The 15,666-nt window shown below is 43.6% G+C and overlaps 1 protein-coding gene across 3 annotated transcripts in view; it reads left to right on the top strand.

Annotated features, from left to right (window-relative positions):
* SLTM (SAFB like transcription modulator) overlaps positions 1-15,666 on the top strand; it is a 116,412-nt gene that overhangs the window by 58,635 nt on the left and 42,111 nt on the right. For all 3 annotated transcript variants that reach the window (XM_068275523.1, XM_068275525.1, XM_068275524.1), the window contains 4 exons: positions 5,882-5,935; positions 10,587-10,614; positions 11,801-12,260; positions 12,817-12,866. In XM_068275523.1, the coding sequence (XP_068131624.1) occupies positions 5,882-5,935; positions 10,587-10,614; positions 11,801-12,260; positions 12,817-12,866 (592 nt within the window). The remainder of the gene's footprint in view (positions 1-5,881; positions 5,936-10,586; positions 10,615-11,800; positions 12,261-12,816; positions 12,867-15,666) is intronic.

Here is a 15,666-nt window from a genome sequence, read left to right as displayed (position 1 = left end):
ACGTCAGCCGCCTCCGATCCAGCCCTTAGCGCTGGCCGGAACTTTTTGTTCCGGCTGCGCAGGGCTCAGGCGGCTAGGGGGGCCCTCTTTCGCCGCTGCTCGCGGCGAATCGCCGCAGAGCGGCGGCGATCAGGCAGCACACGCGGCTGGCAAAGTGCCGGCTGCGTGTGCTGCTTTTTATTTGATTAAAATCGGCCCAGCAGGGCCTGAGCGGCGACCTCCGGCGGTGTTGGACGAGCTCAGCTCGTCCAGACCGCTCAGGTGGTTAAGCAAACTTGAGCAACAGATGTTAAGCCTGAGATTATTATTATTATTGATGTATGAAGCGCCAACATATTCTGTGGTGCTGTAAAAAGTAAGAAACAAACATGGGGTACAAATTAACACAGACAATGGTATACACCAGTGCTGTCCAACTTCGTGGGCATGCGCCCACCCCCCAAAAAAGAGGGGGAAAAAATCTAGCAGCAGTTTCCCCACAAAATGCTAATAGAGTGATAGCAGATTTCCCCACAAAATGCAATCAGATTGGTAGCATATTTCCCCACAAAATGCATTTTGACTTGCAGCCGGAATACAGCCATAATTACCCAACTACCGTCAAATGATTCCACCATAAACCCCCTTTCCCCCATGCTGCGGCTGCTTAAATGTACTTATTTACAGCCCCCCCCCTTGTTCTCCACCGTGCTGCTGCTGCCTCTAACACACCTCAGATCGGCAGCCAGCAGGAGATAGGAACCAGCCAGACCGGCACATAGCAGCCGCGCGGTGAATTCAAATGCAGGAAGTGACATCACATCCAGCAATTAAAATCCACCGCGCGGCTGCTATGTGCCGGTCTGGCTGGTTCCTAACTGCTGCTGGCTGCCGACCTGGGGGGAGGGGGGTTAAATATGTACCCTTCAGCAGCAGCCGCAGGATGAGTGAAAGGATTGATGCAAGATGCAGATTTGATACAAAATACAATGGTAATTATGGTGACAACATTAATATGATTAATATTATTATGTAACAAATTCCAAGACACAAAAGGGTGAGAGAGCCCTGCCCTTGCGAGCTTACAATCTAAAGAGATACAAATAAATTGGTTGCCCTCAGTGATAAAGATAAAGGCTTGAGGTGAATTTGTTCACCACTAAAAGTCATTAGTCACTAGGCATGAGCTTTCATGTGCTTTTTTCTGAGTTTCGTATTGGAGGCTTTACACCTGCAGCCTGTTGGGGGGGGGGGGGGGGGGTGTATTAACTCGCCCTAGTCTCCTCCTATGGTTGGTTGTGTTCCAGTATTCCAGTATCTCCTCCTTCAAAGGAGAAAACACTGAAAGCTAATGGGAGTCGGATATTAAAGAAAAAAAAGAAACCAGATACTTAAGGAGTGGGAAGGCTCTGGGTCCTAATGAGCCTTCCCTCTCCTCTCCTGGTGCCCTAGTTGCGGCAGCAGCTCCTCCGTTTCAATACCTCACCATGGGGGACTTTGGGAGCAGAGTCCTCCCAAAGATAAACATGCATACAGTGGAGGAAATAATTATTTGACCCCTCACTGATTTTGTAAGTTTGTCCAATGACAAAGAAATGAAAAGTCTCAGAACAGTATCATTTCAATGGTAGGTTTATTTTAACAGTGGCAGATGGCACATCAAAAGGAAAATCGAAAAAATAACCTTAAATAAAAGATAGCAACTGATTTGCATTTCATTAAGTGAAATAAGTTTTTGAACCCCTACCAACCATTAAGAGTTCTGGCTCCCACAGAGTGGTTAGACACTTCTACTCAATTAGTCACCCTCATTAAGGTCACCTGTCTTAACTAGTCACCTGTATAAAAGACACCTGTCCACAGAATCAATCAAGCAGACTCCAAACTCTCCAACATGGGAAAGACCAAAGAGCTGTCCAAGGATGTCAGAGACAAAATTGTAGACCTGCAGAAGGCTGGAATGGGCTACAAAACCATTAGCAAGAAGCTGGGAGAGAAGGTGACAACTGTTGGTGCGATTGTTCGAAAATGGAAGGAGCACAAATGACCATCAATCGACCTCGCTCTGGGGCTCCACGCAAGATCTCACCCCGTGGGGTGTCAATGGTTCTGAGAAAGGTGAAAAAGTATCCTAGAACTACACGGGAGGAGTTAGTGAATGACCTCAAATTAGCAGGGACCACAGTCACCAAGAAAACCATTGGAAACACATTGCACCGCAATGGATTAAAATCCTGCAGGGTTTGCAAGGTCCCCCTGCTCAAGAAGGCACATGTGCAGGCCCGTCTGAAGTTTGCCAATTAACACCTGAATGATTCTGTGAGTGACTGGGAAAAGGTGCTGTGGTCTGATGAGACCAAAATAGAGCTCTTTGGCATTAACTCAACTCGCTGTGTTTGGAGGAAGAAAAAAGGCTGCCTATGACCCCCAAAACACCGTCCCCACCATCAAGCATGGGGGTGGAAACATTTTGCTTTGGGGGTTTTTTTCTGCTAAGGGCACAGGACAACTTAATCGCATTAACGGGAAAATAGACGGAGCCATGTGTCGTGAAATCCTGAACGACAACCTCCTTCCCTCTGCCAGGAAATGGAAAATGGGTCGTGGATGGGTGTTCCAGCACGACAATGACCCAAAACATACAGCAAAGGCAACAAAGGAGTGGCTCAAGAAGAAGCACATTAAGGTCATGGAGTGGCCTAGTCAGTCTCCGGACCTTAATCCAATAGAAAACCTATGGAGGGAGCTCAAGCTCAGTTGCACAGAGACAGCCTCGAAACATTAGCGATTTAGAGATGATCTACAAAGAGGAGTGGACCAACATTCCTCCTAAAATGTGTGCAAACTTGGTCATCAATTACAAGAAACATTTGACCTCTGTGCTTGCAAACAAGGGTTTTTCCACTAAGTATTAAGTCTTTTATTGTTAAAGGGTTCAAAAACTTATTTCACTCAATGAAATGCAAATCAGTTGCTATCTTTTATTTAAGGTTATTTTTTCGATTTTCCTTTTGATGTGCTATCTGCCACTGTTAAAATAAACCTACCATTGAAATGATACTGTTCTGAGACTTTTCATTTCTTTGTCATTGGACAAACTTACAAAATCAGTGAGGGGTCAAATAATTATTTCCTCCACTGTATATCCAGGCACATCGCCTCTAGCTAGGACACTAAATAAATTATTAGGGAAAGGGAGGTGCTGAAGGGGGTGTGGCCAGAAACAGCAAAAATCAATTAACCCTTCGCACACTCACATGCAAATGTTCAAACAAATGCATTCACAGATTTACTCATCCAGGCACAACTGTTATGCCTACAGCTAAATTAAAAGCCAGGGTTTTAGTTCACAGAAGAATGCATTCTTATGCTTAGTCACCTATACTGCGTAGAAGTACCCAGGTAAACATAGCTGTCCTAACTCTGACCCTGTAACATGCATAGTGCAGACATGCAAACACATTCATTGCATCAAACCTATCAATGGATTAGGAGCACACATCCTAACTAAATGTATGTTTATTCTTATCATTGACCCCCTGTGGCTAGGGTCCAATTTGGTGCACTCCCCCCTTCCCCTGTATGTTTGTCAGCATGCAGACAGCTTATGCTGGTGCATGCGCATGGTGCACATGGACACATAACATTAGCTCCCTTGTGCGATTGGTAAGATGCACTGTCTTTCCCAGGAGAGGAAGTTAGGATGTGTGCTCCTAATCCATTGATAGGTTTGATGCAATGAATGTTTTTGCATGTCTGCACTATGCATGTTACAGGGTCAGAGTTAGGACACCTATGTTTACCTGGGTACTTCTACGCAGTATAGGTGACTAAGCATAAGAATGCATTCTTCTGTGAACTAAAACCCTGGCTTTTAATTTAGCTGTAGGGATAACATTTGTGCCTGGATGAGTAAATCTGTGAATGCATTTGTTTGAACATTTGCATGTGAGTGTGCGAAGGGTTAATTGATTTTTCCTCCCAAAGATAGGCTGCTCTACACTGTGCAAGCGCGAGCGCACGCACAGTATGGAGCGGGCCCGTCTTCTGGAGCACTCGGGCTCCCCGAAGACTTCCAAGTCCTCCCCTCAGCAGCGGAGACAGCAGTATTTGACTAATTTAGTCAAATATTGCTACAGGGGATCCTGCACTGGAACGGGCATCGGGAGAGGAGAGGGAAGGCTCATTAGGACCCAGAGCCTTCCCTCTCCTTAAGCTGGGTACACACGATGCAATTTCCCACTCGATCCACGGGATCAAACTATTATTTTTGACATTTTCGGTCGATACAGCCGTCGATTTTGCATGTTAAGTATGCAAAATCGACAGCTGTATCGGTCGAAACCCGATCGAACATGTCTGAAATGATCGATCCCACGGATCGAGCGGGTAATCGCATTGTGTGTACCCAGCATTAGGAAAGTATCTGGCTTTTTTTTTTTTTTTTTTTTTTTAAAAGCACGGTTCCCATTGACTTGAAGTGGTGTGGAATGCAATGGCCAGATGAGTTATTGTACATTTTTTAAATTTTATACATTCCCACTAGCAACCAAATAAGTTAGGCAAGGCAGGTACATACATGTGTACCATTTGTTTTAAAAGTGGGTATGGAAACACAACAGACTGACTTGAAGTGTATGGACAGCTTCACAGTCATAAAGTGATCCATAGATAAAGAAAACTGCCGGTTTTTTACTTACTTTTACTGACCCAGAGATGAAGAAAGCTGCCATTTTTTTTTACTTACCCGGGGCTTCATCCAGCCCCATAAGTATGGATGTGTCCCTCGCCGTCCTTCCGCAGTCCTCCCAAAATCCTCAGTCTGAGTGACGTCAGTGGCCCGTGCATGCACAGAAGGTCTGCCACTGGTGTCACTGAGCCGTTGAACGGGACATTGTAGGAGGATGGTGAGGGACACAGCCATGCTTATGGGACTGGAAGAAGCCCCGGGTAGGTAAATAAATGGCCGCTTTCTTCATCTCTGGGTCACTTTCTCATCTCTGGGTCACTTTAACTAAACCTGTTTTAAGTCGCTTATAATCTCAAAAAATCTTGGGGGTTTCTTGATGGCCCTGTAATTCTCTATGATCATATCCCTTCTCCCATTGATTGATCATCAATTAGGAGTTAGAAAAGAGTAAGGGCTGGTTCATACGCGTTTACCGCCGGCGTTCAGGACTTGTTGTTTTAAACACTCCCATTGACGTGAATGTGAGCGTTTGTACCTGGCTTTTACTGGCGTTTGCGCGAATACGGCGTTCAGATCCCAATTTTCCCTGACGTTCGAGGTGACCCTGTAGCGTCCCGGGGCAATTGACCGTCACGGCTAATGTCCCCCTGTGGGGACGAAAGACCACACGTGACACCGCCGAAACCAGCCCTAAGGATTAGATAAAAGTGCATTTGGTGAATTCAGAGATGCATTCCTCTGACTTGACTCCAGGAGGCAGCAGGGGTTTCTGGGATAGGCAGAAGAGTAGGAGGATTTCATGAAAACCTTTTCAAATAGGCTACTGAGTATGTGCCTGCCCACCTGGTAAAGCAACTATGTAGTACCCCCTTTTTAATATATATGTATGTGTATCTACACATACAATTATATGTGTATATACACATACAATTATATTTTTTAGTGGTGTACGGGGTTGGAGTGTGCCACCACCTGCTTTCTTTTAGAACCTTTCAAAATGAACAAGATCAGAGATCTAATTTCCTGCTGTGCTTCTCTGCAGTTTTTCTTTTGGCTTGGTGCAGCATTAAATAATGTTTATCTGAAGTGATTTAGAATCTGGAATTTGACTAATTCAAAGCTGGAGGAAAATATTTAAAGCTTTGATTTTTCTCTGTTGTGATCGATGAACAGAATTGATCTGCTTTTTTTAAATTTCAATTATTTTCTTAGGATAACGAAAACCAAGACGTACAAACCTTTTCTGACCACGATGTTGTTGCAGATGTAAGTATAAGCCCCCTTCTACTGACCTTTAAGGGCTAGGTCACTGTACTTGGTTATTTTGCAGAATAATTCTGCATGTCAACTGCCCATGCAATCTTATGGGCCTGTTCACAACTCTGCGTTGTAACAGATCACGCTATTCTAGTGTACTGTGTGCAGGCTTTGTATTAAAGCGAACCCGAGGCGGGGTTCTTACGTCCCAATCCCCATACAGAGGCTGGGTCTGTCTATAGAGCCCAGCCTCTGTTGCTAGGTAGTTTCCTCCAAAGATCCCCCTGCGCGCTGTCAGACCCCATAAAACACAGCCGCAGCCGGCTGTGTTTATCTCACTAATGCCAGTCTCACCGCTCCCCCGCCTCCTGAATCGCTCCGGTCCCCGCCCACGTCCCTCCCCTCGCTGCTGATTGGAGGGAAGGGACGCGGGCGGGGACCTGAGCGATTCAGAAGGCGGGGGAGCAGCTGAGACTGCCGTTAGTGAGGTAAACACAGCCGCATAGCGCGGCTGTGTTTTATGGGGTCTGACGGCACGCAGGGGGGTCTTTGGAGGAAACTACCTAGCAACAGAGGCTGGGCTCTAGACAGACCCAGCCTCTGTATGGGGATTGCGACGTAAGAACCCCGCCTCGGGTTCTCTTTAAAGTCTAAGTCCAGTCTCCATAGCAGTTCACGCTCATAATGCATGCGTCTTGCAATGGACCACTGTGAATCCAGCTATTAAGATTGGTGATAAAGCAACTGGATTGGTACATTTTTATGCTCATTATGCTGAAAGGTCTCTTTCCACTAGGAGACGCGACTTTCTGATAATGCTACAGCTCCTGTACTGCTGCAAAGCCAAAGCCCAAATTGCTTAGCTGTGCCATGCATGCAGACTGCAGTAAAGTTTAATTGAGCAAGCTACTCTTATGTAGATAGTGACGCTGATTCAAATCAGGAGAATGCCTAGATTAACAATGGGGATAATGTTTCGGAATGAGGATGAATCTGCTCTGAATAATACAAATCAAAATGAGGCTTGAGATTAAAAAGAAAAAAGCATAACGAGTATTCTGTTTTGCTTTAAAGAGGAACTCCAGTGAAAATAATGAAATAAAAAAGGGGCTTCATTTTTACAATAATTATATATAAATGATTTAGTCAGTGTTTGCCCATTGTGAAATATTTTAAATCCCTGATTTACATTCTGACATTTATTACATGGTGACATTTTTACTGCTGGCAGGTGATGTAGCTGCTGCATGCTTTTTTTGGCAGTTGGAAACCGCTGTAAACAGCTATTTCCCACAATGCAGCAAGGTTCACAGACAGGAAACTGCCAAGAGTACGTACTTTTCTTGTGGGAGGGGTTTCACCACAATATCAGCCATACAGCGCCCCCTGATGGTCTGTTAGTGAAAAGGAATAGATTTTTCATGTAAAAGGGGGAATCGGCTACTGATTGGGATAAAGTTCAATTCTTGGTCGGAGTTTCTCTTTAAGTAAACAAGGCATGGCCTAAGATATTTGACTCTTAACGTTTTGTTGCTCAGTCAACTGTAAGTTAAAAAGGCACTACAGCGAAGAACTGTAAAATTTAAAATATGTGCAAACATATACAATTAAAAAGTACATTTTTTCCAGAGTAAAATGAGCCATAAATTACTTTTCTCCTATGTTGCTGTCACTTACAGTAGGTAGTAGAAATCTGACAGACGTTACAGGTTTTGGACTAGTCCATCTCTTTATAGGGGATTCTCCGGGATATATTTATTTTCAAAAGCACTTAGTGAATGGCAGTTGCTCTGTCCAACTGCCAAAAAACTGTGTAGGGAGCAGGGACGCTGGCCTGCATGATTGTTTACATTTTTTCTGGGAATATCTTTGTAAAGAATTAAAGCCTTGCTGAGAATCCCCTATAAAGAGATGGACTAGTCCAAAACCTGTCACTTCTGTCAGATTTCTACTGCCTACTGTAAGTGACAGCAACATAGGAGAAAAGTAATTTATGGCTTATTTTACTCTGGAAAAAAATGTACTTCTTATTTGTATATGTTTGCACATATTTTACATTTTTACAGTTTTTCGCTGTAGTGCCCCTTAATGGTTGGTATACCTGTTTCTCCTTTTGTATGCTTGACTTAATTATAGGACACATCCAAGCTGCATTAAAAAAACACTTGCAGCCATCGCTGCAGCTCCGCTCCCTGCCGGTGGCCCGGGCTCTCCTCTGGTACAAGATGTTGCCTGCGCCTGCACAAGCGGCTCTCAGAATTGCGCTGACGTCATCCCGACTACTGTGCAGACGCAGAACAGTCCGGATGACGTCAGTGCAAATCTGTGAGCCGCATGCTAAAGAGCAGTAGCTGCCGACCTGGCGAGGTCTGCATCTGCACTGGAGGAGACCGGGAGCGACTGGAGCTGCGGCGAGGGCACAGGATGGCTGCCAGGGGCTGGAGGTTGTTTAAGTACCTCAGACCTTCCCCATAAATCATTCAGGTTGAAACTTCAGGGGAAACCCTTGAGACACTTAGTATTTATTGTGCAAATGCATCATGTTTTCTTTCCTTATATTGGCAGGAGTTAATCCTGGTATGCAGGTACTTTGATTTTTTACAATACAAAACTGATTTGTGCACCCAGGTATAACTGAAGTGACTTAAAATGCAATAAACTGAAGGCCCCATGTGCAAGTTCAGGAAGCCTTATGTACACAGGTTGAGTGTTTTGGCCCACTGGTTTACTTCTTCAACCCCTCTCAAAATTCCTGTTGATAAAGTGCAATACTGTAATTGCCTCTGTCAAACTGGGTGAATTTGACTGATCGAGCCGTAGCTTAATCTGGACACACAGGCATACATATTACATCCTCACCCACACAGTAAATCCCTGCTCGTCTTCCACTCATGGAGGATGGTTGGTAAAAGGCTTTTGTATGTGAGTCAAGCTACAGGTGATAGGCAGTCGAATTTGCCTAAATGTTTTTACAGAGGGGAATACAACACTATACCAACAAGGATGGGTGAATAACGCATGGGCGAATAAACTGGCACGTATACAATATGTTTTCTTTCAGTTTATTAACTTTAACTTTTTTTTTTTTTTTAAAGTGTACCAGAGACAACAAAAAACATTCATTTATACTTACCTGTGGCTTCTTTAGGCTGTGGGCTCCCTTCCCGTTCCTCCCGGGACGCTCTTATCCGCTGCTGGCCAACCCAGTCTCCTCCTCCAGTCACCTCAGATGGTACATTCTGCGTGTGACTGGTGGACCAGACCGGGTCTTGCTTGTTCTGCCCTTCCACTCTCCATAGGATAGAACAAGCTGATGAACTGTTTCTGCGCAGTGCTTTTTTCATAAAATATCTATCACTATAAAATATCTATCTACTCACGTTATCAATCTGTTTGCTCCTGATCATTGAAAGGATAATTGAAGTGAGAGGGATATGAAGGCTGCCATATTTATTTCCTTTTAAGCAATACCAGTTGCCTGGCTATCCTGCTGCTCCTATGCCTCTAATGATTTTAGCCATAGACCCTGAACAAGCATGCAGCAGTCCAGATGTTTCTGACTTTTCGTCATACCTGCAAAAACTAGCCACATGCTAGTTTTTGGTATGATCCAGACACTACTGCAGCCAAATAGACCAGCAGGGCTGCCAGGCAACTGGTATTGCTTGAAAGGAAATAAATATGGCAGCCTCCATATACGTCTCACTTCAGTTGTCCTTGAAATCAGAGCTCTGAATTGTATACATATGTCTCTTTATGGCTTCATTTCTATCAATCTCACAGATTGCTCTAGCATGATTCCTTTTATTTGTTCCTGTGGGAACTTCAGAGTTTCTGCTGCTTTCGTCTCTTCAAATTCAGTTTTTGGACTGATTTACACCATTCAGTATATTCTTCATATCAACAGATGTTCCAATCAAAATGATCAGAAGTGAATACTACTGACTCACTGGGAGTGATGAACAGGCAACAACTAAAGAATGCCTGCATGAGTTGTTTTATGTGCTGAAACATTTGTGATCCTGGTTTAATCACCACATCTGCCTCACTGATAACAAGTGACACAGTTTGGTTCCTTGTTTCCTTTCTCATGTCCATCACCATCGCACATATGCCTAGCACAACCAGTTGGAATCAGTGAAAATGTCTCTTAAAATGTATGGGCAGAGCTGCTATGAGTAAAGAGTTTAGGAGTATATAGTTTTTCCTCTTCCAACTCTTCCATGACTGCTTCCTTTGGGTGGCAGGCTGGAGGAGGTCTGGACAGCTCATGTACTGCAGTTTACTCCAGGGAAGCTGCAGATATGGTTTGCGCAAGAAACTAGCTTTGCAAACCTAGTTAGACAGGTTATAGAGACGCACACACCCACACCCCCGGACTGGTCTTTGACAATTATTTTGACCAATGCTCTTATGCTGGGCATACACGGATGGATTCCTTCTTATCAATTCAGCCGCTGATGGCTTGATTGATAATTTCCGACGTGTCCGAGAATCGATCCGGGCGCAAGCGGGGACGCGCCGGAATCGAGCTAGTGCCTCGATCCGGCGCATAATCTAACCCGTGTATGCCCAGCATTAGACCTTTTACCAAGCTAATGCATGTTTAGTTCTTCACTTGTTTTCTTTCCATTTACAAGTTCACTTTCTCACTTTTCAGGAAGAAGAGGATGAAAATGATGCTAAAGGTCAGTCTCCAAGCTATTCCTCCTTTCAGTTAAAAAAACCCAAACTTTATTTTTGAGACCCAAATACTTCTGTTTCTTTTCCTGTTGAGTTACATGGGAAAACCTTTTTTTTATAAAACAGTAATCCTCAAGATTTTTGAAATGTTTACAGAAAAAGCACTTCTGACAGGTAAGTTGTTGTAGTGATTTTCACCCGCAACGCAGTCTAAATGACCTGTGCTTTGTGGGAAAGTCAACCTGCGTATGACAACCTCATGTGGACAACTATTTGACTTGACACAAGCTTTTAAGGAAAGTAAGACCTTTACATCCTAGATGTTGTTTCTTAAAGAAGATTACTGAAACTTGTGATGACATGCTTCAATGCAATGTATTTCAAAAGTGGAGGACTTCAGTCTACTGGAAATGAGGAGCATCATTTTACTGGCTTCTGCCTATTACATTGGAACATCATTCTTTTATTGCCTATTATCATGCTGAACATCGTTCTTCTGTGACCTATTGCTACAGCTGTGCATCACCTACACTTTGGGTTCATGTACGTGTGACCACTGCTATGGCACTTCAGGCTTGCGGCTGTGGCCGCCACTATGGAACATCATACTTGTATCTGTGGCCGCTGCACTGGAACTTGATTCTTGTACACCATATAACCATGCTGCCAAAGCTATGAATACATCTGCAGAATATGACTGAGATTTGTTACAAGCATACACAGCTGTTGTATAGGAGTACATGGACACATCTGGACAGTCTCAAAGCTACAGGGAGGAGAAGCTCCTACTGCTTTTGTCATCCAGGGTTACTGGACAGCATGCTGAAGATATGCTTGGACTTGTTTATTTTCAGAAACTATTAGTCCTCTCATAGCATTGAGGTGAAGAAAGACTCAGTTGAATCGTTTGGAGAACTTTTTACAGTGGAGTATTTTGACAGTGATGGAAGTCTGGCTTACTTGGATTTGGAAGCTCTCTTTAATGAAGCTCCTTCACATATCAGGAAATGGATCGCTATCAACCTATATCTTAAGATGTCATGCCATGAAGAATTGTCACCTTGTTTGTCTATACTTTTAAAAGAAATGTATTCTGTTAACCCGGTTTTATTTTATATAGGTCCTACACTAGAATTCTAATTTGTTTAAACTTCTGATTTTGCCATGTTTATTCCTGTTAAATCCTCTTAGATATAACAGGTTCTGATGATGGTACACACGACGTATGTAAACCCCCTCATTCAGAAGAAAAAGGATCAGATCTCCCTGTTAAAGAAGAATTGAAAGATGGCACTTCCGTGAAAGAAGCAGATGATGATAATGTGTCGGTTACAATCCAGGCTGAAGATGCCATCACTATCGATTGTGATGGTGATGATCTCCTCGAAACAGGTAAAAGTGTGAAACTTGCAGATTCTGAGACATGCAAGCCAAAGAATGAACAGGAGAAGAGTGACAGCAAGAATGGCCTGGAGGAACAAAAAGATGCCGTGCCTGAGAACCAAAAAGACGATAAGGAAGAGACTGGGAAAGGAGATGGTGCTAAGAAGGAAGCTAGAGAAGGTTCTAAGAAGTCTGAATCTGGAGATAAAGACAAGGAGTCTCAGAAGAAAGGTCCCTCCTCTACTGGGACCTCTGGTCAAGCAAAGAGGTTTGTTTTTCTATGTCAGTTCTTTACGATACTGATTACCAACGTTCCGTAAGAGCACTCTGCATTAAGGGGTAGCATGAAGAATATGATTAGTACCTTGGTTTGTCTGTATAATGGTTTTTGAGCCTCATAAGTTACTTATTTTTTATTTTTTTATTTTTTCTTTTATTGGAGATCTACCCGGTATGTTCTGCCAGTTTCATTATCGAGTTGAGAGCAATTTTATTTTATTTTTGCTAAATTGTCAAGTTTTTTTTTTTTTTTGTACACTCCTTGTGGTGATGGTAAGGAACAGCTGCCCGAAAACAAAATGAAGTCCATTTCTTGAATTTGGGAGAAGATTTGCCTTATTTCCACACTGAATAGAATTGTCAGAAAACCTAGATCTACAGGCTACCTAGGGAACATTTATATCAAGAACCATTTAAGGGAATCTTGTTCCTCTAAGATGTATTTGAGCCACTGCAAGATGTTTTATTTGTTTTTGTTTTTTTAGTATAGAATAGGATTATTTATCAGTTTTTCATTTTATTTTCTAATTACTTGCATCTTGCAGTTCTTCAAAGGATGGGAAGGAAAGCAAAACCACATCCAAAGATGATAAAGGTAAGCGGTTTCTTGTACTCTTAAAACGGGTAAATGACTTGTATTAAGGCTGGAAACCTAAAGTGAGAGACGTTTGGTGGCCGTATTGGTTTCCTTTTAAGCTCCTTTCACACTGCATCAGTTGCAGAATAATTCTACTCACTGGCCATGTAGTTTTATGGGCTCGCATCTACTCGCTGCATGCAGGCTTTGAATTAATGTGTATATGGTATAACACACTTGCAGTTCACACGCACGCACAACGTGTGCGTAATGCAACACGCAGAGTGTGAATCCAGCTTAAAAGTATACTGGGCCGAAAATCGGGTAAAAAAAGACGCTTGCCTAAAGCGAGGGAAGCCTAAGGATCCTGTTGAGGCTTCCCTTGGCATTCTGCACTCTCCCCTCTCCTAGCGCAGGCCCCCGGAAGATTGCCGACAAGGAATAGTTGCCAATCTTATCAGGGCTGCGCACATCCTCTGGCATCAGCGCGGTTGTGCAATAGCAATAAGCCAGAGCTGCTCGCTGTGCGTGCGTGGACGTATTTGCATGGCTGTGCACATATAGGGGAGCACGGACCCCCAATGTGTAGGGGGTCTGCGTTAGGCAGTGGGAGAATGGAGGACACTGAGGAAAGCCTCAATAGGATCCTGAGGCTTCCTCTTTTTTGTATCTTTCTAAACCCGAGCTTTGGCTTAGGTTCCCTTTAATCAATACCAGTTGCCTGGCAATCTTGCTGATCTTAGCTGTAGTAGTGTTTGAATCCCACACCTGAAAAAAGAATGTGGCTAATTTGGTCAGCCGTGGATCAGAGCACCTGATCTGCATGCTTGTTCAGTGCCTATGGCTTAAAGTGAACATGAAGCGAGAGGTATATGGAGACTGCCATATTTCTTTCCTTTTAAATGATACAGGTTGCCTGGCAGCCCTGCTGGTTTATTTGGCTGCAGTAGCACCTGAATCAACCAGAACCAAGCATGCAGCTAATCTTGTCAGTTCTGCCAGTCAGAAACACCTGATCTGCTGCATGCTTGTTCAGGTTCAAAAGCTAAAATTATTAGAGGCAGAGGATCAGTTGCAGGGCTACCAAGGCAACTGGTATTGCTTAAAAGGAAATAAAAATGGCAGCCCCCATACCTCTCTCACTTCAGGTTCCATTTTTTAAAGTATTACATGCAGGGGATCAACCGGACAGCCAGGCAATTGTCATTGCTTAAGAGGAAATAAGGATATTCTTCTTTTCCTTTTTATAGGCCCAACTTCCATTGAGGGCCGTTAGAGAAACTCTAAAGTTTTTAAAGGAACACTAACTGGAAAATCATAACATTTTAAATACATGTAAACACATACAAATATCAAGTACATTTCCTCCAGCATAAATTAAGTGAAATAATAATTCCAGTTTTTGTATAACGCTTTTCTCCTGTCTGACTCAAAGCGCGTGTGAGGCAGCCACTAGAGCACTCAGTAGGCAGTGGCGGTGTTAGGGATTCTCGCCCAAGAAATCCTTACTGAATAGGTGCTGGCTTACTGAAGTGGGTAGAGATGATATTTTTAACTCAGGTCTCCTGCATCAGAGACGGAGCCCTTAACCATTACACTATCCAGCCATCTTTGATTTACAGCAGCCCTTTTTTCTCACAGCATCTACCATAACACAATGTCATATGGTACTCCCCAGTCACCAAAAGTTCTGCAGCTGTACAGATGACTGTATTCACACGCCCATATCTCTCTTGTATTATTGTACTACCTGTGTGCAGAAAAATCTTAGATCATTTTATTAAATAAAGAAGTGTTGCACCCTAAAAAGACAGTCCCCTAGAAAAAAATGCAGTAGACTGCTCTTAATTTTCCCATTCAGTGTGGTCAGATTGAATTGTAGCTGTATTTCATTGATTAAGCCCTAGTGTGTCGATAAAAGGAGGATACCATCTCATTGTGTACTTTTTTGTGTGTTTATTTATTTACTTGAAGTGACAATTGGGTACCCCCCCCCCCCCCCCCTTTAAATCATTCAAATTGTTGTTTTGTGTTAAAGATACTGGAATGTTAGAATAGACACTGCACAAGGCATATATAGATCTTGCATTTTAGGTACAAAGGACACCTGAACTGGGAGGGTTATGGAGGCTTCCATATTTACTTTTTAAACCATACCAGTTGCCTGGCAGTCCTGCTAATCCTCTGCATCTAATACTTTTGCCCATGGACCCTGAACAAGCGTTCAGATCATATGTTTCTGACAAGGTTAGCCACATGCTTGTTTCAGGTGTGTAATTCAGACATTACTGATGCCAGAATGATCAGCAGGACCCAAGGCAACCAGTATAGTTTTAAAAGGAAACCAATAGGGCAGCCTCCATATCCCTCCTCTCACTTCAGGTGTCCGTTAGCAGTGAGAAATTTGGTATGTGGTGAAGACTCTTAACTGTAATTTGTGGATGGGGGGGGGGGGGGGGGGGGAGGGTTGTCAGTGAGTCTTATAGTTGTAATATACGGACTAGCGCCTATGTGTGTCCTCCATCCCCCTTTTTCCCTGTCCCTGTGTGCGGCTTCCTCCATACTGTCGCCTCCTTCCTCCTACCTATTTCCCTCTTCGTCCCGACTCCTTTGTTTATATTTGCACTGCAGCCACGCAGCTCCGATAAGTAGCTGCAGAAGCCATCTATATATCAGGCGGGGGATGCTGCCCCAGACTGCTAATTACAGCTGCTCTCTGCTCCTGCTGGCTTTTTAAAAGGAACAGATAGTCCCATGGGCGGGACTATGGCTCCGTCATTGGGGCCAATCCCTGCACTCCCAGCTAATGAGGGTACAT

The sequence above is a fragment of the Hyperolius riggenbachi genome, chromosome 3 (assembly GCF_040937935.1).
Source record: "Hyperolius riggenbachi isolate aHypRig1 chromosome 3, aHypRig1.pri, whole genome shotgun sequence".
NCBI classification, from domain to species: Eukaryota; Metazoa; Chordata; class Amphibia; order Anura; family Hyperoliidae; genus Hyperolius; species Hyperolius riggenbachi.
This window is presented reverse-complemented; position numbering and strand designations above follow the sequence as displayed.